At 35.1% G+C, this 25,535-nt stretch overlaps 1 protein-coding gene and 1 non-coding gene across 6 annotated transcripts in view; one reads left to right on the forward strand and one right to left on the reverse strand.

The window, feature by feature from the left end:
* Nucleotides 1-376: 376 nt before the first annotated feature.
* Nucleotides 377-25,535, reverse strand: part of ss (aryl hydrocarbon receptor spineless) — a 203,889-nt gene continuing 178,730 nt past the window's right edge. For 3 of the 5 annotated variants that reach the window (XR_015545743.1, XR_015545745.1, XR_015545744.1), the window contains 6 exons: nt 11,124-11,333; nt 7,898-8,192; nt 7,411-7,552; nt 5,923-7,347; nt 3,795-4,075; nt 377-3,043 (listed from right to left, as the gene is read on the reverse strand). Coding sequence is in view for 2 of the 5 variants with exons in the window: in XM_087408049.1 (XP_087264175.1) it covers nt 3,836-4,094; nt 5,923-7,347; nt 7,411-7,552; nt 7,898-8,192; nt 11,124-11,333 (2,331 nt within the window). In the remaining 3 variants the exon portion in view is untranslated. Of the gene's footprint in view, nt 3,044-3,794; nt 4,095-5,922; nt 7,348-7,410; nt 7,553-7,897; nt 8,193-11,123; nt 11,334-25,535 lie in introns of all 5 variants that reach the window. The other 2 variants (XM_087408049.1, XM_087408048.1) reach the window with 2 other exon arrangements.
* TRNAM-CAU (transfer RNA methionine (anticodon CAU)) lies at nt 12,979-13,050 on the forward strand. The gene has a single exon. It is a non-coding gene; the product is annotated as a tRNA-Met (tRNA).

The raw sequence follows: 25,535 nt of genomic DNA on the forward strand, positions 1-25,535 counted from the left end.
CAAAGTAGAGATTTAGATAATCGTAGATCAGGATGCAAATAACGCATGTCAGACAAGCCTAACTTTGATAAATGCTGCAAGAATGCAACAAATATCCCAGACATTTTGTTTTCCTTCAATTATGAAAATAAAAAATGTATATAGTTTATGCACTTTTCTATATGTTTCTCTTCAATATATTTTATTCGTTAATTATCATATGCGATTGGTGCATTGCTAACAATACTAACTGACAGAAAGGCATACAACTTACTCATTGAATAACTTTTCTAATCTTTGCATCCGATGCTTCGATTATGCTAAAAATGTAGACACTGTATATATTTCGTATGTATGAACATATAAAATGTATGACGCGTTAAGAATGAAACGCGTAAGAAACGGAATTCGTTTATTATCCTTAACGGGAGCGTTGTTTTTGTACAGCGCACCTGATACGTCTTACATATTATAGTTAATAAATAATACGATGATTTGAAAAGTATGGAAGAGAATATCTAAATATATACCGCTCTCTTTATCTTTATTTTTTATCACTTTGATATGCAGTTGCAGATATGCAAAGTTATACTCTTTTAGAAGCGCGTGGAAACAACAGCTCTTTTAATGTTACCTTAAAATAGCTTTTTTTGGTGCTCATATATTATATTCTTATTCGCGCGGATCTTCTTTGAAAGTTTATTCTTTAATGAGAGATGTTTTTGACTTTGCAAGTAAGAAAGAGAGAAAGAGAGAATGCGCTTAAAATTATTGGAAGGCCCATCTAGCGTTGCTAAACACGAATTACACGTATACATAAATAATGTGTATAAATTAATTAAGTACAAAAATTACAAACTTATTAACAAAATATTGGCAAGACGAGTTTAGCCGAATTAACGGGCTGAATATCGCATCATTTTCCGTCCCTTTATCTGATAATCTAACAAGGATCTCAATATTCGAAAGAAAATAACTTAAAAGGAGTTTAACAAAGCTTTATATCGATTCCCGTTACAATAGTCTATTAATCAAATCGTAAAATTATATCAAGAAAAATTTATGAAAGACTATAATTTTATACTTATATTTTATACTTATATTTTTAAAATAAGATTATTTATCGCTAAATGAAATGCAATTATTAATACGCTCTCTTAATAACAAATGGTATATAAAGTATTTTTATAATCTTGGAGATTCATGATTTTTTTATCTCTAAACGTCGTATTGCACAAAATATTACTAGTACTAAAGACCAATTTCTACTTTTTTAAAAGAAAGATTAATCGACTAATGCAAACGGGAACTTTTATTTTTTTCCAACTCGTATGAATAATCTATTAATTATTCAAAATAAATATGCAGAAAGCCAAGAATTGCGCAAAAATATTGAATTTTTTACAAATATACGGTGACACTGAAGTCTCGATGTTCATAAAAAAAATGTGGTGCAAAGTGGAGAGTATAAATTTATCTATTAAAGTATAAATTTATCTATTATATTTATCTATTAAAAGAAAAAGAGCTTACTTTATATTTATGTCTTATTTCGACAGTAGGAATTGCATTTTAATTCATATAAACAGAAAGAGAGAGACAGGGAGGAGGAGGGGGAAGAGGGAGGGAGGGGAGAGGGAGAGGGGGAGAGAGAGAGAGAGACAGATCACTCATGCATGTATAATGTATGTGTGTGTGTGTGTGTGTGTGTGTGTGTGTGTATGTGTATAGAATATTTATTGATTATTTTCTTTCTTGTATTAAAATTATCTGTTCGCCTATTGTAATAATCGGCATTTTTTAAATCATCCTTTCTTGTATGCATTCTTAAAATGTGTATTCTTACAAAATTGATCTGTCTCACAATTGGAACACTTCCGATCTTCATTTAGAAAAAAATCACCGTCTTTGTTTCCATAATTTGTATCACGATACATCGCTTGAATTTTTCAAATATCTCGATGAGTTTGTTATTTTTATGATAATAAATATTACACTCGAGTACGCCTTCGTTCTGAAGAACATTGTTTAAATTACTTAACGCATATCACAGAATCCACATTCTCTTTTAGAAAAGAAAAAGAATTATACAAACGCAAAAGCACGGGATACAAAAGCATTAGTGTACGGGTAGAATTATACAAATATGTCGTCATGACATTAATACAAACTAAAGTCGCATTTATTGTGCTTGTCGAAGATTGAAATAACAAATTTTATGTTCGCATTGTTAGATATGAATAGCATTCGATGCTTTTTGGTACAAAGAAATGTCATTCACTACCCTAATTTTGCTCAATGTCTTTGGGCAGTGTTTTGATCATTATTTTTGCGGTATATTTTTCAGTTCATCGTAGAACAGGAATAGAATGTACATTTATTTATTGTAATGCAGTAAAAACAATACATTTTGTTGCAAATTTAAAAATAAAAGTCTAGAAAAAATTAAATCATGAAACGATATTCATCATATTATACAATAATTTTTTCTCAAATTTCATCTTTTCATAAATACGCTTTTATATTCCTGAATTTTGTTTTATATAATATACGATAAAAATTATTTTTATATCTTAATAAATTAAATTTTTAATTTCTTCCATTTTAAAAAAGTTAAATTGAAATAAATAATGGGACATCCTTATTTTTGATGATCATTCTTTAACGATAAAAAAATAATATAATTTTAAAATTTGTTGGATATCTCTATTTATATTCTTCAATAGAGTGCTATTGCTATTCATTATGCAACTGCTGCGTCCTGTAGTAGCGAATAAATAAAATTGCAAAACGCTTTGCGATCGCTGCCCTTCATACATACAAGTTTGCGATCAGTGTCACATGCAGACTCAAACTGTGAATCCTGAATAACATCCACTTAACGTATCGGTACGGATAAATTAATGTAATAAAAGTTACGTAATACTAGGTTGGTTATTAGCTTTGCAATGAGTATGTTACAGTACTATACGAATATTCTTAATTCTTTTTAATCGACATTATCTGTATGGTACAGTGACACGTTTTGGAATCAGCTTCGATGAGAACATCTCTTCTGAGATATCTGCAAATAAAGAGATACAGTGGTTTGAACACGAAATTTTTATGTTACATAATAAGATACAAAAAAATGTTATTTTTATATATCTTATCTTATTAAATGTATTAGTATTACAATTATTATTTTAAATTATAAAATATACAGAGTGTCCCAAAATTATCGCTAAATTTCGTGGGCAGATAGAGCGGATTAAACCGAGTCGAAAAGTTCTCTACCATTTTGCAATTTTCGCAATAATTAACAAGATATTAATTACTAAAAATTGTCGAAAATTGGTCTTTAATAATTTTTTACTCAAGTACTATCAACTTTACAAAAAAATTGCAAGAAACGAAAATTGTTTATTTTTTTCTCATAGTTCGACTTTTCGACTCAGTTTAGTCTCTACCTGAAATATTTGGTAATTATTTTAGGACACTCCGTATATACAAAAATTATTTTATATTTATTTAATAAAAAGAGAAAAAGATTAAAGCAAAAAATATATATCAATATGTTATATATTATTACTTTTACACAAATTTATTAAATTAATGAAATAATTGATTTTATATTTTGGTAAAAACTTAACTTCTAATAATAAAATTTCTTTAATTAAAATGAAATAATTAATTTTTGACAATAAAAGACATAATACAAAGATTATATTTATATTTATTTGTTCTATATTTGTTGGGTAATTCATTCTCTCGTTAAATCATTCGCTCCAGTGATGCTATATAGCATACATTTAACGTCAGTTAAGCAATCTTACCTTCATCACTGACATAAAGCGATGCCGAAGTGATCAAGGGACTATTGGTTGAGCAGGGTGTTAGTCACCTCAGAGATGGACAGCAGAGGACTCCCGGCGTCCGGTTTGGAATCTGTGGGACAGTTGGGCCCATTCCCGCCGCCGCTGATGATCCCACTACGTGGTGCGGAGGATGGTATAAGACGTTGCTGTTGTTGTTGCTGGTGCTGTTGTCCACTCCGGTGCCCATGCCCATGCCTGCCGCCACCCCCGTCCCCGTTCCCGCAGCTGACGGTGGCGTGCTGCAACCAAATGGACGGTCTCCCCGTTATCTTACGTGTACTAAATTAGGTTTTTCCCATTACACAGATAGTAACACAGCATCGACACAGAAATTTGTTTTTAATGTTATTGCGGAAGCAAGTGCTTATTTAGTAATTTAACTTGGCTGAATATAAATCCGACATCAAATAGTTTGCTTAGAAAATGATCGACTATTCGATTATGTTTTATTTATTTCTTAAATGTGCTTTTCTTGGAAAATAAGATTGAATTAGATACGATTTCCTAATTATGTAAAAGGTTATCGTTATTTTTTTTACGTAACATTTGCGTGTTTGACTTATTCTTTGATTGATGACGTTATCAAACAACATGCTGTGTTGATAGAAAAATGATACATCTCAGAATTATCAACTTTTCAATAGAGCATTTTTAAAGATTTTGAATTGGAACATTTTAATTAGAATAGTGAATATAGTAATTTCTATATAACTTTACTTTCTTTCCACGTGTACTTCCGATATAAATTATGTATTGCCTTTGATCGAGCCAATACTGGGTATTAGTGTGTGATAAATTATTTTATTGTATTGTCAAACAAAAAAACATTTCGACCTCTGGTTTGGACTCTTTTCAGTACAATAATTTTCAATCGCGATATAAGATTATTATACTTTCAATTGTAATGTATTCTTTTAAAGTATATCAAATTTTCAAAATTCAAATATTACAGTCCTAATATACACAATCCTAATATATAGTGTAAATTTCATCCCTAGAATTGTAACATTTTTTCATATAAACAAATGGGTGACATCGTTTTTCCATACAAATATATTAGTCTTTACGAGAGCATATTCTTTCATTATTTCAAAAACACTAATTTTTTACTTGTATCACTTTTCTATCAACACAGTAAACTTAGGATTACAACGTTGCTGCAATTATATACTATAGTTATAAACTCTAATAATTCCTATAATAGTGAAGTGAATTTTATAAATAATTATTAAAATTATATATGTAGAATGATGCAGAAATAAAATTTTAATTAACCATGCATTTGCTATATCACAAACCAAATGGACAAGCATAAATCATGGAAAATTTATTAACAATGTATCCATAAATATTTATGTAAAAAAGTAAATATTTTTATAGAATATGGAATATACTAATAACAGATTGTCCAATTGGTAAAGATGTGCAAGTACTTGAAATTATCAAGTATTCTTTTTGAGTATGCGAACAATTTTGTTTTTCAATGCCTTTTATATTATAATCAATCTGCAAATAACAGATTTTGTGAAATAAATAACACCAATTATGTTCCAAGATTCGAATATAATATTAAAAAAAATATCTCAAAAGGTAAAACTAAATTCAATTTATATCATATAAAAGTTTAAAGTTTGATATGGCATTTAATTTTTTTATAAATGAAAATTAATTTTAGCATTGAAATCACTTGTACGTATAGTAATAGCATCTCACATTTAATCTTTAAATTTAAGATGACCAATCCTCCAATCTTCTCAATTCATTTCGCCTTAAAAAAGAATTTGAAATTTGTTTCATTTTCTTAATTATCATTTTCATCAACTTTTTCATTTAAAATATAAATATAGAAAAATTATAATTATTAATATTTAAAAAATTAAAGATTAAATTGTTTCAATGTATAAAAAATACAATAATATAAAGATAAACTTTTGCGTTTTAAAAAACCAAGATTGATATTATATAGTTATGAATCTAAAAGCAGAATTAGATCTAGTTTTTTTATTTCTTTGGAGATTTTTTTGATCATCTTATTGTAAATGACGGAAAATTATAATAAAATCTGTGAGGCAGCAGTGACACTCACTGGGGCGTGTGCCTTGGTGGTGCGGGGTGGTGATGGTGGTAAGGATAGTACTGGTAGTGATGGTGTTGCACTCCTTGCCATACCTCGGAGCCCGTTTCTCCGTGTCCACCATGGCCTGGATGAGAATGCGTATAACCGATAGTGCTGGCTGCGGCGGCAGCGGCTGCAGCAGCAGCTGCAGCTGCTTGATATTGTGACGTCGTGACAGGATATTGTTGATGCTGCTGCTGTTGTTGCTGTTGCTGATGATGATGTTGCTGCTGTTGAGATTGTTGCGTTTTATTATTTCTTGGCGGACTCGGTGCAGTTACTTGATCCGTTGGGGAGGTTTGTCGCCATTTACAGTCTCCATTCATAGAATTCATCTCCGCAAGCGATTTAAGCGGATCGCCGGTGGTATTTGTCGAGTGCGTAGACGAGTGGGTTGAATGCGGCGTCGGAGGACTGTAGCTGCCGTTGTTCCTGGGTGGCGTGCGTGACGGTGGTGCGCCCCACATTAGCACAGTTTGTCGCGGCGCTTCGTTGCTATATACCTCAGATTTTACATCCTCGATCTTCGGCGTCAGCATGCCATTGGCTGCGCTAGTCACCGGCGAGCTGCCGGCAGAATTGCTGGATGACGCGCCGCCCTCCAATGAATGCCTGCTTCCGGCGCGCACCACGTTCATATCGGTCGTCGCTGGATGCATCGTGGATGCGCTCGCCACGGGACTGGCAGCGTAGGGTGAACCGCTGACGCTTCCAGGGTGTCTCGTTTCCACATAGCTGTATTTAGGCGACTCGCCGCTACCGAGTTGCTGACAGTAGAGCTTCTCTTCTGTCTTACCGGTCAGCTGATGAGTCTCGTACGTAGGCAATGATACGTCGATGAAACCGTTGTATGCAGTGCCGGTATGATATTCTGGATAATATGAGCCCAATGGTCTGTATTGAAATAAGTTTTCTGTCGCAGCTGTGAGGTACCTATTATCTAACGCACTCGCTGGATAGAGAGTTTGATGATAGTTGCCCGTATGACCGATGTAAGTTGTCAGAGAAGGATCAGTGCTTGCCGCTACTGCCGTGGGCGCGTACGGTGTTGGGTACATGGTGTTCAAATTGCTATACGCCGCGGCGACCGCGGCCGCTGTGCTGGTATCCGCCGCGAGATAGTCCACGGACGCAACTGGCGGAGCTGGTGGCGAGACCGACGACTGAGAAGAAAGCTTGCGCTTGTTGCGACATGACGAGAGGAAGTCCCGCAGCTGCGTCTTGTACCGCCTGTTTACTCTTTGAGGCGCCGGTTGCGCCGGTAACGTCGGTGTCATGACTGATCCCGTCAGAGTATCACTGTCCGAGAAATAGCTGTTGGTCAATCCGGCGTCCAGATAACTCACTTTGAAGTCCATTGTACGTTTGCCAAGTAAGTCTCTACCTTCCTCCTCCCTGAAATGTGAACTAATCATATTGCGGTCTGCGCGTCGAATCAAATGTTTCACTGACACTTACATAAGAGGTCGATGAGTACTGAGCACAAAGTCTGGTTTCGAGTTTTTGTAAACCAGTCTGGAGCTAGTTTGCAGCCACTGCCATCCACCGTCCTTCGTTTGAAATCTGTAAGCTATCATGCCTGATGCACCGGTTTTCAATACTAAAAGAAGAAAAGGGACAATAGTTAAAATCCTATATTTATAATTATCTAATTTCGTAAAACAATATGTCATTTCAGCAAAATTTATTTTATGTCTAGTATCAATGAACTTAACAAAATTATTCAAATATTAAGTATGATGTAAGTGACAAATAATAGATACTAATTCGCTTTCAATTTATATTCGCATATTTTATAATAATTATTATTATTATTAAAAATAAAAGAGATATTAATTGAATTCGGTGCATTTTTATTTTTTCTGCTTGTTTTCTGGGGAAATTATGTGGGCAGAATTTTATGTTGTAAATACATATTGTATTAAAGCTTTCACAGTGGACTTACATTCTTGATGCGCGCTAGCAACATAGGCCAGGTCATCGTAATGGACTAGATCGTAGCCACCGAGATTCGTTAGTTCCGCATCGGAATAGCCGAGGAGCATCTTTCCTTTCTGATCCATCGTTACGAGCGCAAGATCCAACTTGTGTTTGCTCTTAAACATTACTTCCTTCTGCGGCACCTCCAGGAGCGAAGGCGGCCCGAACGGTGTGCACAGAGCGAACAGAGCCAGCGGTGGCTCTTCCGTCTTCCGGTTCTGGCCATGAAGTACTTTAACTCGGCCCCTGATGTCCAGACGCTGCAATAAATAATTCGTAGTGTCTAGAGCGACAATAAAAAATATCATGCAACTAAAAAGTTGAACGCATAAAACCATGATTATTTGGTGAACAAATATTAATTGAAGTGGAATCATATAAACCATTTCTATTTTTTTTTAATTTTTAATTTGTATAATAATACTTGTTACAGACTCATTGTAGCCACACAATTATTAAATATATAATATAATTAATAAATACTTATATAATAAATATTAGGTGTTGGAATTAATTCGTAGCGTTTTTAATGAAAGAATGTTATTTATTTCACATGAGCATTAAAAAATACATTAATGAAAGTACTTCCCATCACTTGTAAAACGCTACGAATTAATTCCAACACCTAATATTATTGCTATTATGTTATGTACATACAGCAAGAATGTTTTTGCTGAAGTTTAAAAATTCAGTTAGATAAAAATAATTTTATTAAATTTAGATTATCAAGATAACTATTAAACACTCAAATTAATTATTAAAATATTACAAATTTTTTCATCTATGCTTAAGTGTTCTAAATAATTATTTTGATGGTGTCCAAGAAAATTATTTTGAGATCTGTACCTAATTAAATTTTTTAATACTTCAACAAAATCATTCTTTCCATGTATGAATTCTTGAAGTTGTATATAGTTTCATCGAAGGATCTATCACGCAGCATCCGGATGAGTGATAGATCAAAGTCGCCCATGGCGTTCGTAACAGAAGAAGGTCTCACGTAGATGGACCCGTCGCAAAAAAAAACCGGCAAAAGTTCACCGGTAGCTAGATCGATGGTACGCGAAGGATGCCGTCAAGGGCAGGTCCTGGAGGAGGTGGCAGTGCGCTTCTCGCGCCGTAAACTCTTTTACGATTACAATTTCATTTTCATAAACGTCAAAGCGGCGTCGTTTTTGCCAAACTCTTGCGAGCTTGGCGTAGCGCGGAACTCGCTCTCTTTCGCGCGTCTCGTCCTTTGCCCGGAATAATACCGCCGTCCAGCCCGCGTTCGACATCGGGTATACCTGCGCGCGTCCGCGGTGTGTTTGCCGTAAGATAATTAGTGTTTTGCCGCGTCTTCGTACCCCGGCTGCCCGACCTTCCCTTCTTCACCCCCGTCCCTTCCGGAGAGAACCTGGTTTTGTTTGGCCCTTGATTTATACCTTTTCTTGAACGCCGTCGGGACAACGGTACCAACGATGGACAGCTCGGCCGTCCGGACGAATTATCGTTTCAATCTCTGCCGCGCTGTCACGGTTCATTGGCTGGGCCTATGATTATACACGTCCAGCTTTTGCGCGGAGAATGTCGGCCCCACGGTCTAGATTTAAGGCCGTTGACGTAAGCGTGACTTGAAATTTCTTCGGGAATATTTAAAGAAATCTGTTTAACACCGGATATATGTATTTTGCTGATCGTTGCGAGTGAACGAAAGTCAATTTGAAGCATCATGTTTTAGGTACAAACTAAGTAGCATTTGTGTCGCTTGGTGAAAGTTGTTGGTGTTACCTCTAGCGTTGTAAAAATTATAATTCGGTTGTACTGACGTACGTTCGATGTCCCGTAAAATTACGGAGAGGTCGTTGAAACCAATACTTTGCGCGTAACAATCTAATACATGCCTTCGTGGTTTTAGAACTTGGTGGCAGGTCGAGAGGGTAAGTAGCAAACAATCCAGGAGAGAGAGGATCGGAAGAGGAGATGGACGGGAGGATGGAAGAGAAAAAAAGCAATTACGTGAGAGCGGGGGAAATAGTGGCGTCGTTATGGAGAGAAGAGCTCGCTTCTCTTCCCTTTATGACAGTGAAATTATTAATTACTGTTTTGTATGTCGGCACATCGCTTTTGTAACCATGAAGGAACGTCGTCTTGACTCCTACTTGGCTTGGTCCTTACCTAAGGCAGTCAGCGCGCATACCATTTATTGTAATTACGTGGCGCATTTGCCACAAAGATTTCGAGATCATTACATGCTTTCACGAAGCATCCGAATACGTTAAAATATCCGAGATAATATTAGAATCTAAGGATAGCTCCATATGCGGTCGAAACATTCGGAGTAAGTTTGTGATAATAATAATTTAAATATAAATTATGTACATATAATATGTAACTAATTAAAAATTTGTGCGCAAAAATCACCACACTGTATTCTCGTAGCTTTTTAATAGCTTGGAATATTTTACTCTTCAATTTCAAGAGATCTTTAACGATTGTACACAGTATTAGAAACATTTGAATCTCAAACAAATCTATGTATATTTTTAAAAAATGAATTCTATATTAGGTAAATTTAAATTACGTATTAGAAGATTTAGTATTAATAATTGTTTTTAATAAACTTGACGTTGTTTCTAATACATTAAAAAATTAAAGTGTTGGACTTTAATTAAGAAAAAATTATTTAATATTTAAAAGTTTGATTAATTAACCTTCTATTACATCATATTTTTGCTCCCTCCATCTGCAATCTGAATCTTTTTATTCAACATAATTTTTTTTAGGTTAAAAAAATGTAGAGTCGCTTTTTAAGATTAAATTATCAATTAACTCAATGTTAAACTTTTATTTAATAAAAATAAAAATTTGAATAAAAGTGGAAGAAATTTGAAAAGAAATTTGAGAGTAAAATTTCGCTTATGTCAAAAAAGATTCAGATTGCAGACAGAAACTCAAGTAATTTGACTTCAATTTTATAAAATTTAATTGAAAGATGGTATTAAAAGAACTAGTAACTTATTAAATAAAAAATCAAATTGTTTCATGTTAATCGACAAATATTAGAACGATTCCAATACATTTTGTATGTGTATATTTACATGTATAGAATATAAAAGTCCATGTTTTCGTTTGGATTGTGTGTAAGCTGGTGATACAATTAAAAAAGTGCAAAAATACAAGTTCTGCGATATAAAGCAACGTGTACATACCAGAAAACCTGATGTATTGTCAAGAAGACAACGGAAGCGAACTGTGAAACTACGTTCGAGCAGATGACAATGTTGGGGCGAAAGTGCGTCGTGCAAGGGCAGGCTTGCACTTTCGGCAGGCAAGAAAGAATTCCACATTAATTGCCGTTGTAATTCCTCCCGGTCTTCGCTATGCACCAGTTCGTAGACACTCTGGTGGACGATGTCAGACTGAAAAAAGAAGAGGACAGATCTTGTTACTTCTCTATCAGATATTTCATAGCCATTTAATTTTTAATATTTAGTACATGATTGATGTTTACAGTGTTTTCTTCTAAAGCATCAGACTAGCATTGAAGATTGAGGATTACGAATTAAAGATTAGAATTCAATCAATTAGATCGATAAGCTTTTCTTTCGTCTTTTAATATTTCGTGAAATATTAAAAAAGTATGTAATAAAAATATATGATGTAAATTGCAAATATTAAGAAGAATCCATTAAGACAGATTATTTCTCTTTATTTTAATTTTTTTCCTTTTTGTAACACTTTTGTAGATTTTATTGCGTAATTAATTTCAACGTAATTCATTTCATCCACAATAATTATATGTATTGTATAGCATTTCTACTTTACTGTAGAGAATTTAATGTATGTAAAAATAGATTCATATTGTATGATTACGTATGTATACCAAATCAAATATTACGTCGTTTTTCCTAACGAAAGACGTCTACGAAATCAAATGGGTGATATACTATATCATTGTGATTTGTTGCCAACGTCGAAAATAATAAAAACAAAAAGTGAGACTCGCTTATCCACAACACGAGCAATACAGATTTTATTGCGTCCATACATAATTAATGTTCGTTTATTCGCAGTTTAGATACCGGCTATAAAACGAGTTAATAATAGTGCTCGCGTTCCTTGCCTCGCGGGCACCTGACATTCGCGTTTATCCAATCTAAGAATTCGTGCATACATTCTATCGTGTGTCACGAATGTGCGCGAACTCAGAGCCATTATTTACGATTAACTCTTTGACTACCGTTTTCTTCGTGTCAATCCTCGTCGCAATCTCGTTTACGCTGCTCTTATACCACGGGAGATCGCGGTGCGTACAAAGATTACTGTGTAAGACCATCAGACTTGTCCGAATTCGAAGTAAGCCAGTGCCGATTTCCGCGTTGCTTATATTTATAAAATGTATTGAGCCATTTCTGTGTTAAAAATGATCACTTTTGAAAGCAGGAGAAATGGCTTTAATTAACTTGAAATATATTGCAGTAAAAAAAAAATTATAAGTAAACAAGATAATTAATAAAATTTCGTAATGTCTTTAGAAAAGATACGATACCTTAACCCTTTGCTGCACGGTGTTGTATATTTATAACACCTTTTTCTCTTTCGTTTTTTGCCTAAATAAAGTATTTTTAATATTTTTGGTCTGCCATCTTGAATTTTGAAAATTTTATTTCAAATTCATAATCAGCGACCCAAAAAACTCTTAGGTACGAAGTTTCAGAAAATTTGACTGCAACGAATAATTCGTGCATCAAAGGTTAAATATTAATTTTTCGGAATTTTATAAATTAAAAAACTTACATTTCTATATATGTATAAATAATAAAAAAACATGAATGTACAAATATTTCAAGTAATGAAAAATTTATTTCAAACTTAGTGTTGATTTTGTATTTACTATATATTTCTATTTTTTTTATGTAAAAACATGTTACTTCTTTCTGAAATAAAAATATTAAAATGTTTTTTCAGTAATAATAATCGCATAGTTATAAATTGTATTTCTGATATAATTGAACTATAGGTAGGTTCACAATTATACTATTTTAAAGCTTGATAAGTTCAACAAGCAGAGTGGCGCAGTGGAAGCGTGCTGGGCCCATAACCCAGAGGTCCGTGGATCGAAACCACGCTCTGCTATATCTTTTTTTTTTTTTTTTTATTTAAGCTATCATGTATACAGCTCGTGAATAAATATATATATATTTTTTCATGAGTAAATATTATTACGCAATCTCGTAAAAAAATAATTAGTAATTTTTGTAGGTATAAGAAAAGCTTATATGTTTTCACAATTTGTAAATTGACACAATTTGCTTACAATTTGTCACAATTTTTGTGCTAATTCTTTTACGCAATATTTGTATTATTAAACATATTCATCTTGTGTTAAATTAACACAAAAATTGAAATGAACCGTTTAAGACACAAAATGTATTAAATTTAACATGAATTTTTCAACAGTATAATAGTAATGATATCATTAGAGGATTCCTAGGTCGCAGCCGGGCGCTTCGCGCGGTGTTGGCGATCAATGCCGTCATGCGGAATTACATAACAATTTCAAGTGGAAAAACATGAGAAGTGGCAGGCACGATCAATTCTCCCTCTCCCTCGCGTTTCTCTCTTGCATCGTCGCTGCCAATGTTACTTCGCAATTTCTCGCTTATGACCAGCAACAGCAACAGCAACAGCAACGACCGCGACAGGGAGCGCGGCTAAACATGGAAGTCGTGAGATCGCGGCACCGCTGATATACACCTAGGCACGAACGTACGTAGGCAGGTATAATACACACGCCGGTCGTGTACACTGGACAGATACACACAGGGGATCGGGGCGTACGGCCGGCGTTGGAAACGTAGCTCTGGTAGCCGAAGGAAGTCGCCTGATATCGTACTCTCTACCCGCGTGATTTATTATATTATTCGCGCCGGGTGAGTGCGAGCACCCGAGCTGACAGCCGTGACCAGGTAATGGTCGATGTAGAGAGAGTCAATTCGATCTGTTCAAGAGCCCTCGGCTTAGAGCTGAACCCAGCCAGGGGGGTTAGGGCGGGTGCGTGTGTATAGTGTCGATTATCGGATTAAAAGTCACGCGCGTTGCACCTATCCACTCCTAAGCTCGACCTGGTCGAGATCTCCTCGGTCCTGTTACGTGAAGTCCAGTGATGCAAAATACTTACTTAAAGATGCATCCTGGAATATTTATATTTATCTACGTCTACGTAAAGTACTTTTAGCAACAAGCGCGATTTGCCTTGTACACATTTTGTATCTTGTGTATTATTTCATAAATAGAAAATATGTAGCTCAATTTTATAATATATTTGTAATAAATGAAATTTTTTTAATTTAATATTTGCAACAAAATTTACGAAATATTTTTATGGTTATGTATATAGTATTTTTATACGTCCGGAAATCTATTTTCTTCATACGAATGTTATTAAAATTGAAAAAGGATGAAAAATGTGATCTAAATGGATAATATAAATTATATTATCAGTTTAGATCAACGTTTTTTCAATTGTTTTCAATTCACTTTAAATAACGAGCTAAATTTCTCAAGATAGATTATTAAATGCATTTGCTTCAGCGCTCATATAATTCTTTTATCAAATATCATTAATACATTAAAAAATAAAAAGTTATAAAACTTTAATATAAAGTTATAATTTTATTTTTATTTTACTGTTTTATAAAAATGATTTTATTGCAATAATTATATCGCTTTGGTTAAAATGAGAGTTAAACATATCACACAAAAAAGTGAAAAAAATTATAAATAAGTATTAGGTGTTGGAATTAATTCGTAGCGTTTTACAAGTGATGGGAAGTACTTTCATTAATGTATTTTTTAATGCTCATGTGAAATAAATAACATTCTTTCATTAAAAAACGCTACGAATTAATTCCAACACCTAATAAAAAATAAGTAAAGTGTCTCATTCTTTAATTTTTTTCACTCCATTTTATCTTCTTTAACATTTTTGCGACACATTTCTCTAGATATTTATTTATTTTTTTTTCTAAAATCAGTAAGAGAGCGATATTCTAATGAGCGAAAGGACAGCAACGTCGAATGCATGCCGTATTAATTTCTACAGTCCTTCCAAGAGCTGGAGCTATGTAGAAAATTCTATTTCTTCAGTGTGCGGACTCGTCGCTCTCTTACTGTAGACTAGTCTCGGATTAATTATGCGCGATAAAGTGCGTCGAACACGTGTAACTACATGTACTGGTACGCGAGCTTGCATCGCGGTACGCGACGTCACGGCCGATCAGATATTTTCTGAAATAATGCCACTCGGTTTGCCGTACATCCCACGTCCGAGGATGGTCTCTTCCTGTTTTTGCCCACGTGTCATTCCCGCTCGTTGCATTCAGTTTATACCTCTTGGTCTATATGAAGAAAATTATGGATCCGAGATCTGCTGTCCATAATATATCACCATAATGGACGATGTATCAACTTGATGAGTTTATGCAATGTCACTAAAATTACCGCGTATAACATAATAATTTAATTGCTATAATAAATGCGTCGTCATAAGTTTATTCACGACGACATTCGGAAGATTACGATATGGACAGTGCTTTCACATATACATAAAGCAATTCGAATAGGGAAAATAATTCTAAACAGATCTCTATTTAGAACGTATATTTATCCAGGACAATTGTTTCTAGAATGTTTAAAGAATGGTTTTGCTAAAGAATCTAAAAATTTAAAACTCTAAAATCTAAAACTTTTAGAGAGTGTGTCTCACTTTGAAGAGTGAACTCTCACTCTTAAAGATTAAAAGTTGAGTCACACTTTTTCAAGACGAGCTCAATTTCCATTTTTTAGAGTAAAATTCTACTTAAAAAAATTTAGAGAACGGATTTGGAAATAATTTTGTTGAAATTTTATCAAAATAATTATATAAGACATTCTAATAGGTTGCTAGAATATCAAAACTTTTGCAGCAATACTCATTATTTTTTCGAATTTCTTATACTGAAAGAATCTGGTTGAATTGGAATTCCGATTGAAAAAAATAAACAAAAAAATAAATAGAATTTTCTATTTGAATCTATTATAATTCTAATTGAGATAATCACAATTTTCATTGATATAATCAAAATCTCCAAGTTCGTTCATTTTCAACTAGAAGTTTTTCTCAATGTACATAATTATTCCAACAGTTCAATAAAATTTTCAGATTTATATCTACCTAAATTTTTAAATACATCATACAATCGTTCTTTCCACTATCATTGAGAAGCTCATCTATTTTATTTCGAAAATTATGACACGGTTAACTATTTATCGTGTCTTTTGTCGCGAATTTAAATATCGCGGAAAGTCTAAACGCGCGATTCGCTGCTACTCGAGGTGAATGAGATAATATACATTAATATCACCACCCTATCCGCAAGTTTATTAAATTCATTAACGATTCGTGCGCTCACTCGAGTACGGGACATCGGGGATTCGCATTACATATCTCGTACACGTGGATCATAATTGTCGAACGCCTAGGTTCGATATAAGCAGCGAGAGCGCAATTTCATCGAAGCAACGTTTCCCGGCGCATTCACACCGATCATAAAACTCCGAATCCCAATAAATATGACGAAGGGGAGAGGGGTTCTCGACGAAACCCGCAGGTAAGCTGAAGAGATAGAAGTTCTGGTTCGCCGTGGGATCCAATGAATTTGAGCGCGGATCGTTTCCATTCTTTTTTTTTTCTTTCTTTTCTTCCTCCTTTTCCTCCTTCACTAGTCGCAACCCTGCTGCGATCGCGAGAGCTCTAATTTTAATTAAGGATTACAGACGATTTCCGTGATAATCACCGTCCGTACCTCACCTGAACACACAGTGGACATGTAATTGCACAGCCATGTTCCACCTTCGTCCTGGTGCCCCTACATTCCCGCTTGCCATATGTATATCGCAGCAATAACGATGAGAATACATTCACTTGTAATTCTCATTGATGAACGACGCGATCGATTATTCTTAGCGCGCCGCTGGAACGGCTTGTTTATTTCGCGAGTGCCTGGCAAATTTTATCGGTAGATAAAAATTAATCTTCTTGAACAAATAATATTCTCTATTCACTAAAGAAATAATGTACTTACTTTCCATGATATTTTATATGTAATTACAGACATTCAAAATTAAAAAAAATTTTTATCAGCATATATTAATTAACCAGTATGATGAAAATCCGGATTAAAATAAACAGAATAAACAGAATAAATAATTGTAATAATTGAACACCAATTTGATTCATGTCAATTTTTTCATAAAATAATTAAGAGTTAAAATGAGTTATTGCTGCAGAATATTTTTATCCTAATTTTAAGATGCCGAAGGTTTTAATTGACGAATGAAACCTCAAGTATGCAAGTGGAATGCAATTTTTTAATTCTCGTTCAATTTCAATGAGTAAATTCTTAGATTAAAATTTAGATATCAAGATACTTAACGAAATAAGAAATTCGAGAGACAAATTGATTGAAAAGCTTTGCTACAAAAATAATTTATATTTCAAAGCCGCTAAAGAATGTATTATATAAAATGCAATATATAGAAATGCAGTCTCCGTTACACGCAAACGTAATAAAACTAATCTCATGTTTTGCGATCGAATAATAAATTCTTCTCCTCTACGTTTATCTCTGTGCTATTTATTATAATTGAAATGAATAACCAATTCGTTGTTTATTATGCCATTGTTCATTGATTGCCGTTATTACACCGTCGGTTTAGAGTAGAGAAGGATAGCGGAGCGTGGAATTTTCTGGGATACGTTGTTTTGCATAACGTGGTCGAGGTCAGGCGGTATATTTTTAACCCTTTAACTATACAGTATGCATCGTCGGCTGCGCGCTGTTACATTTATCTAACAGCACGTTCGCCGATACTTGGACAGTTCAACAATTGTCCCTCGCAATGCATGACGAAAAGGAGGCACCGGTACACAACGTACCTCGTATCTTGAAGCTGATTCCGCGTAATAATCGAGTCCCTCTTAAAATCGTCGATCGATAGAGGCAGGCCAAAGTGTAAATTGCCCTTAACGCCACCGCGGCCGTTTATAAACGGCCCGCAATTACATCTTACGTCGTAATAGTTTGTCGTCACGTACCAACGCATAATAGCCCTCCAATCTGAGCGATCGCTCTCGTTAAGTGGCCTAATCACAAATTATATTTTAATCGCCGGTCGATACGGAGCCACCCCTACCACCGTGTTCACCATCCCCGTGGTCGACTTGACGAGGATATAATTGCACGCTCACGTGCCCGTGCTTCTTACGCAAATTATAATCGGACTGTGTGTCAACCGTCTCTGACAAACGTCAGAGGACGGCCCCAAGAAACTCTTTGATTCGTATCACAAGAATAATCAATGTAATTCCATCCCTCTCCCGACCGTTAATGCCATTACGTTTTCTTGGAAGCGCATTTCAGCGAATTGCAAAAGCCCTCCCGTTATCGATACATATTAAACATTCCCGAACGATATCAGCTGCTATTCCTTCACCGTAACTTCTTCCGCGGAGACGAGCGTAATTTACACGTGCGATACATTAATGCGATTGCTCGTTCATTCCAGAGCCTTTCAGCGAAGGATATGGCGTCTTCTCGTTTGAGACATTGGAGACACGTAATTACTATGTTTAACTATGTGTAAGATGTACGTTGCTTGATAATACGTTATGTTCCGATATTTTTAACGTGGCATATATATTTTATAACGATTCTAGATGCCATTATGATCATATTAATTTTAATAAAAAATGACAGTTTCTTCTTCATCATATAACTTCATAATTTTTAATATTTATCACATCTTTTCACAAAATATTTTACTGAAAAAAATGGGTACACAACAAATACCATATGTTACTCATAATTAAAACAAATTTGGTGTGTGAGATTATCGCAATATTTTGCATACAGAGAAAGAACAATTTTGCTGAATTTAAAATTTTAACTAGATGCAGGTGTGTGTGAAAATAATTTTACTAAACCATTAAAATAATTATGTAGAATGCTCAAACATTATTAGTAATGCTGTAAAAATTGTTTTTTTTTTTGTTTTAACCAGCAGTTCATGTTAAACTGATATTTAACATTTCATAGTATTAAAATATTATAACATAATTTACGAATAAAAGTAAATAATTAAAAATAATGTATTTTAAAACCTAAATTTTAAATAAAAATATATTAATTTAACATATCAAAAATATTAATTTTATGCCCGTTTGAGGCATGTAAAATGTAATTTAAATTGAAACACAAATTTTCCAACAGAGCATTATTTTCAAATCTATTATTTTTATCTACTTATATTATAGTATCTATACCTGTAATATAGTAGTACTATTTTCAAATATATGTGTATCTAACTAAACTTTTTAATATTTCAGCAAAACAATTCTTTCCATATGTATATCATCTAAATGTATTGTAATACCCAGTTTGATCGCAGTTGACTCTTTCCACCTTTATTTCGATCGAATTTAGAGGAAAAATTCGCAACACGTAACACCAAGTATCGGTTCAACAGGGGATATAACGTTAGTTTCGCAATATTAGCGAAATAATTACAGATATTCTTCTGATCAATTTAGTTGAGTTAATCGTGTGCAACCGAATCAGTATTACAAAGTGCACACGCTGAGTTGCAGGTATCGAGAGTGTAAATTACACAGCATCGTTGCACTGACTATGCGCCGCCATTGTCTACGTTTTAATTGAACGTACTTGATTGCGATACAACGGCAAAGTTAATACCTTTATTAAGCAGGAGCTTTAAAAAAAAATGGCAAAAGCGTCTGGCGCTTTTCATCCAAGATTTAATTACCTATGACAATATAATAGGGTCTGATATGATCAGAACTAAGGCATTGCGTAACGTGCTGTTAATATTGAATTTTTCATCGTATGATATTCGCGTGCAATATATAATGCGAAATAATTATGAAGCGTTTTAATTATACAATCTGAATTAAGATATGTGCGTCGTTTTCTCCGAGTTTAGACAGATAATGGCGAGAGTTCATGTTATGATTAAGAGACGCGACAGATTTTCAAAGTAAAAAAAATACATGTTTAAATACAACCGACGTTAAAAGTTGTTACACATATTGCGATATTATGAACGAGATGAGTGGACAAATGACTTTGGAATACTCGACATTGACAAGCACATGCTTTTTAATTCGAAAACGATGACAGAATAGCTGATGCAGCAATATCGCTGTACCTCGTATGTAATTTTATTGCATAATTAGCTCAAGATTGCGCTAATTAATGCTTCGGCCTGCAGCAATTAAAGGCCATGGAAATCTACCGCTGGTTCAACCGCGGGATGAATTGCCTTCCTACATTAGGAATTATTCATCTACTTTAATAGCGCTAATAATATACAAAACGCGTAGCTTTGTAGTTGCATTTTTTCTTAATCGCTTGTTATATTCGTTAACTGCGACATTTGGAATCTTTGGAGTAACTGTTTCTCCTCGTCTCAAAAATATTCACGATGTGCGGCGCAAATATCCGACCTCGGATTCCGAATGCATATGAATTTGCATCGATAATGTTAATTAATAGCTTATTGAATATCTCCACAGTCTAATAAAGAAACGTTCCATTTCATCAGTCCGTATGCACGCGAACATTCTGACAGGAAATAACCTTAATAATATAGAATAACAACGTTATGTAAATATTTATCCGTACAAAGACGAATAATTACAATATCAATCTAATAAAAGTAATAAAAGTTACAAAAAACAAATCTTCAAATATTTTTTAAATTAATTCTTGAGTTGTTATAATAATGTAAATAAAAGTATCAATTTCATTAAACTCGATCTACTCTCCAGAATTTACATATTCATAAATTTATTCAATTATTTCATATGTTTTTCATTATATTTATTTACATTCAATTATTTTGTATACTTTATTTTTACATCTTTTTATATATCGTGCAAGATTATTTAGCAAAATTCCTTGCAGCGTTCTTAATACGAGCTAACGTACATTCGCTCGATCGTTTTGTACGTACGTTTTGTACGTTTATGCAAACTCATTTCGCATTTTCACATGTTCCTGGGCGAATCAATTAATTACAGTACCAGCCTGATGTCATCCGCGCGCGAGTCAGCTTCTCCGCTGATCTGTCTCTTTCTCTCTCACTCTCTTTCTTCCTTTCTTCGCGTCCAGGTATCGCTTACCTCTTTTTCCCCGCTTTTTTTCCATACTCACCGGGCACACCCGAGAGAGGCCAGTCACCGATGGACGGCGGCGCGACGGCGGCCACGGTCCGGTAAGGTCCGTCCGTATAACGTTTGTTACCATTGCTCGTTTAAATAATCTCGAAACATGCGTCCACGGGGTTGCAAGGCACAAGCAAGAGGAAAAGAAAGAGAGAGAGAGGGGGGGGGGGGAGCTTCGCGCTCGTGCGCGGTCACGGATGGCTTTACGATCGGCCCTCGTCGTTAATTAAGAGCTTGTAATTATTTAGTGGTGGACGCTAGCGCACCCCCGCCGGCATCGGCGCGGCCTGAGCTCTCCCTCGACCGGAGAGAGAGAGACTTGATTTACATTCCTGCGAAGAATGCGTCGGCCTCGCCTTCCTTCGCTCTATTTTCTTTTTCTACTCGCAACACCCCCGCGCCCGCTTCGTTCCTCCCCCCCGCTCTTGCGCCAACTCTTCGTCCGCACGAAGTGTAGGACTCGCACGCTGTAGGCCTTCTCCGTCGCTCCTTCCATCACGAGCCGCTCAGATCTCATTCTCGTTTTTCTTCCCGTCCTTTGAACCCTCTCGTCGGCTCTTATTTCGCAAACAAGTGAGAGACCTGACCGTCGCATCGCGTTGTCTCGGTGACATGATTCAAACCGATAGATTTTTCAATCAAAGAGTGGTTATCGTGAAAATTATTTTATAATTAAGAGTAATAAATTCATTTAAATTAATTAATAATATATATAAAGATATGATAAAGATGACTGATTGAAAATGATTTCTAAAATACTTAATTTTGCAAAAAAAAAAATTTTCTGCCACATTCATAGAATATTCGTTGAAAATTTTGTATTTATATAGAAGAGAAAATAAATTTCGTTAAGTACATTTTCCTTTGCGCTGATCGAACTCTTCTATTTCTCAAAATTTTCAAAGAGGTTCCCCGATATACAGCGAAGGGCTTAAATAAGAACATTTTAGCGCTGATTCTTTTCTTATTGCTATATCCATTTTCTCCCACTAAAATGTATTCTGTCGTTTTTTATAGAAGTGGAGGTTTTAATTCGAATAGATATGTATCACGACCTCACTGTCTCATAATATTAACATAAGAAATATCGTATAATTCAATTAGAATCTAGAAAATTATGTAAACGTTAGTATAGATACATGGAAAGTAAGGACACCAAGATATCAATGTGTTAACACATGACAGATGATGTACGAGCGTCTCGAGATGCATGTACCAATCGATTTATGAGCTCCTGTCGTGTTCGAGGCTTTCATATTTTTTTTATCGCGAGGAATATCAATTAAGAGCATCGTGTTTTATTATAAATTATGTGTATTTTGCTCTATGGAGTATTAAACACGATCACGATTATTATAACAAATGTTGTGAACAATAGCAGAGTGCGCGATGTAGAAAATCGGAAATTATTTCCATAATGTAGAAAACTTATTCTTAATATGGAAAATATATATATTTTACCATATATTTTTTAAATTCATCTACAATCATATTTACAAAATAAATGACAAATACAAGTTAATAAAGTCCTAAAACGGTTATTTCCGTGAAATTTAATTGTAGTTGATAAATGCTGATTGCTTGAACGTTAGTAGAGCACAATGTGATATTCGCTCAAAAACAGCGTCATACTGTGACATATTCCGTGATATAATCCTTAATTATCAACGTGCCATTTACATTTTTCAATAAATAGTTTGCAGATGTCGTTTTTCGCAACGGAAATTCTATTATATCGTTTATTTCACATTTCCGTAAAGCAATAACGGATAAAAGTCGAAAGAGCATTTACATTTTCTACTTCCAAGATGCTTCAAGAATAAAATCCTGACGTAATGACGTTAATAATTTAGCGGATACTATTTTTCATTTTATACATACAAATGTAAGAAACAGCAGTAGATAGAGTTGTTGTTATTATTAATTATTTCTCATTTGATTCTCACGAAATTCCGTAAGCATTTTTCCGACGATAGCTAAGTGCACATTTATGATACAAAGCGACTGAAACAAATCATATTCGATTAATTAATTCTGTTCACTGAGAAAAATGAAAGAAAAATTTGATTGGACAACATAACGTATATGATTGAATTCATTTTAATAAAACCAAGTAGATTTTTTACACGGAGAAAAATGTACAGTAATATATGCTAGAATTCTAGTAAACTTTATACAATTATCAAGTTTATATAGGGATACGTGTCTCCTTATGTACAATTTTCTTTACATTTCTATTATATGAGATTGTCGTCATAAATTAAGTAATAACTTATCAGACATCTCAATAGTAGAATTTACTTTATTGACGAATATTTTTTCTTCAGCATTGACAAAATTTACTTTATTACATAGTAAAAAATACACATGTAGTTATTTTATTTTTTTCTCCATGTAGTTATCATATGATAGGATTAAATATTTTATAATTAAAACGTTTAATCACATTTTCACCTTGAAATAATATTACATCAATAATACCAACAAAAAAGAATTAATATATTTGTGTAAAAATTGTGTAAAAATATCGAGCCAAATAAATTAGATTCAACGCATAGGACAAGAGAAGAGTTAAATAGCCCTTAGGCGCTAAAAGAGTATGGCAAAAAATTCAAACCTTGTAAGATTCGGGCACGGTAAAATTTTGGTTTTGCGAAGAGAGAAAGAGGAAGAGAAAAGGAAAGAGAAAGAGGACATCATACGGAGGCCTCGAGTTATCGATCGTACGCGCCGCATCCTTGCGCCATGATAAACGAGCGGTGGTCGCGTCACGAGGAGGGCCGCGCTCGCTCGCCCATCGAACTTGAAAATCGTTCTCGCGATATTTCAGTGTCACAGCGGAGGCAGGTACCGAGGGTACCATCGCCGGTGCCCCATCGGTGGTACGTCCGGGCACCAGCACCGCGGCCACGATCGCGGCCGTTCCCCGGCGAAATAAATCCAGCCCGGTGGACACCGGGCGGGACCACGACGGAAACATGATTCGGCCCGTGATCAAAGGGTTCTGCTACAAATTGAAACAAATCAGGCGGGTAATAATAATTAATCCGCGATCGCGCGTTAATAATTCTCGCTCGACCCCGCGACCGGTTCTGGCACTCCTCCAGATCGCGATCGTTACAGTCCGGCGTCCCGACGCCGACGTCTCATCGACGTGAAGGCAGTTACAGCAATTTGTGTACTTCGTAATTTGTTACGTTTCAATTCACAGTATAATTGCTATTTAAAAAATAATGTATCAATTTATTCCGTAAGTAATTAATTCCACTGTTCTAATCGTATCCATTAATTCCATGTGATTCCATTTCTATCTCCATCTCTTCCTTAAGATAAATCTTTTATTTTCACATTTAATATAAACGTGAATGCACGTCATCATGATCCATTGTATTTTTTTAATTCCATGCATCCTGAGACGAGTCTCTCTCCGCTTAGCGCCTGCTGGCGGTTCTCTGACCACATTAAACGCACATACAAACTCATACAAACAATGAATCTCAAGTACTCGTGCACTCACTCAGACAGATACACCGTAATGTAGGTACGTGATGGAATATCGCGGCCTCGAAGTTGAGCTCTCAATTACACCAGAGAATTATGAAGCTGCGGCGTTTGGCCAATTCGGGCCCTCCCCCCCCCCCTCTCTTGGATCCCTTTTGCGATTCTTTGTAACCCCTCCTCACGTTATTCCTCTCGAGCCCGAGAAACAGGGTGAAAGGCGAGAGTGCTCCGGGGCAGCCCGATTGTGTCTTCATTAGCGACTATTAATTGTCAAAATGTGCCACATAATTCAGTTCGCGCCCAACGCCCGCTCTCTCGTTCGACTCGCGCGCGAGGCCCCGCCGTATATATTTAAGCTTAACGTGCTCAATTGATTCTCGCAGAGAGGAAGAGGGAAGGGAAGGGAAGGGCCTCGGGGCCCTAATCCCTCGGTGAATCATTCGCGATATCTACGGGGAAACGTACCGGTCGGCGCCGAAACGCCGCCGACGTTCTGAGAGAATGCGCGCGCGCGGGTAATTGCTAATGGGTAATTAATTCCGGGATAAAGACGGGACGACTCGGCTCTTGACCTCCTTCGACACAGGTACGCTACGATTCTCACGGGAGACTCCGGCAGAAAGCGAGCCTGGAACGACGAAGGATCATGGTAGTCTAAAATAAAGGTCGAATCGTACTTTGCAGCAAATGGTATGTTAAGAGAAATGGAGAAAAGACTGAAAAAGAATTATTGTTTTGCAGTAAATGAATCGATAAAGATAAAATTGGAAGAATAGATGATCGTAGGAAACTCTTATTAAAAGCGAATCTATACATTCTGTGCAATATTTATAGA

This window comes from Acromyrmex echinatior, chromosome 7, assembly GCF_024713525.1.
Source record: "Acromyrmex echinatior isolate Ae372 chromosome 7, ASM2471352v2, whole genome shotgun sequence".
Lineage (NCBI taxonomy): Eukaryota > Metazoa > Arthropoda > Insecta > Hymenoptera > Formicidae > Acromyrmex > Acromyrmex echinatior.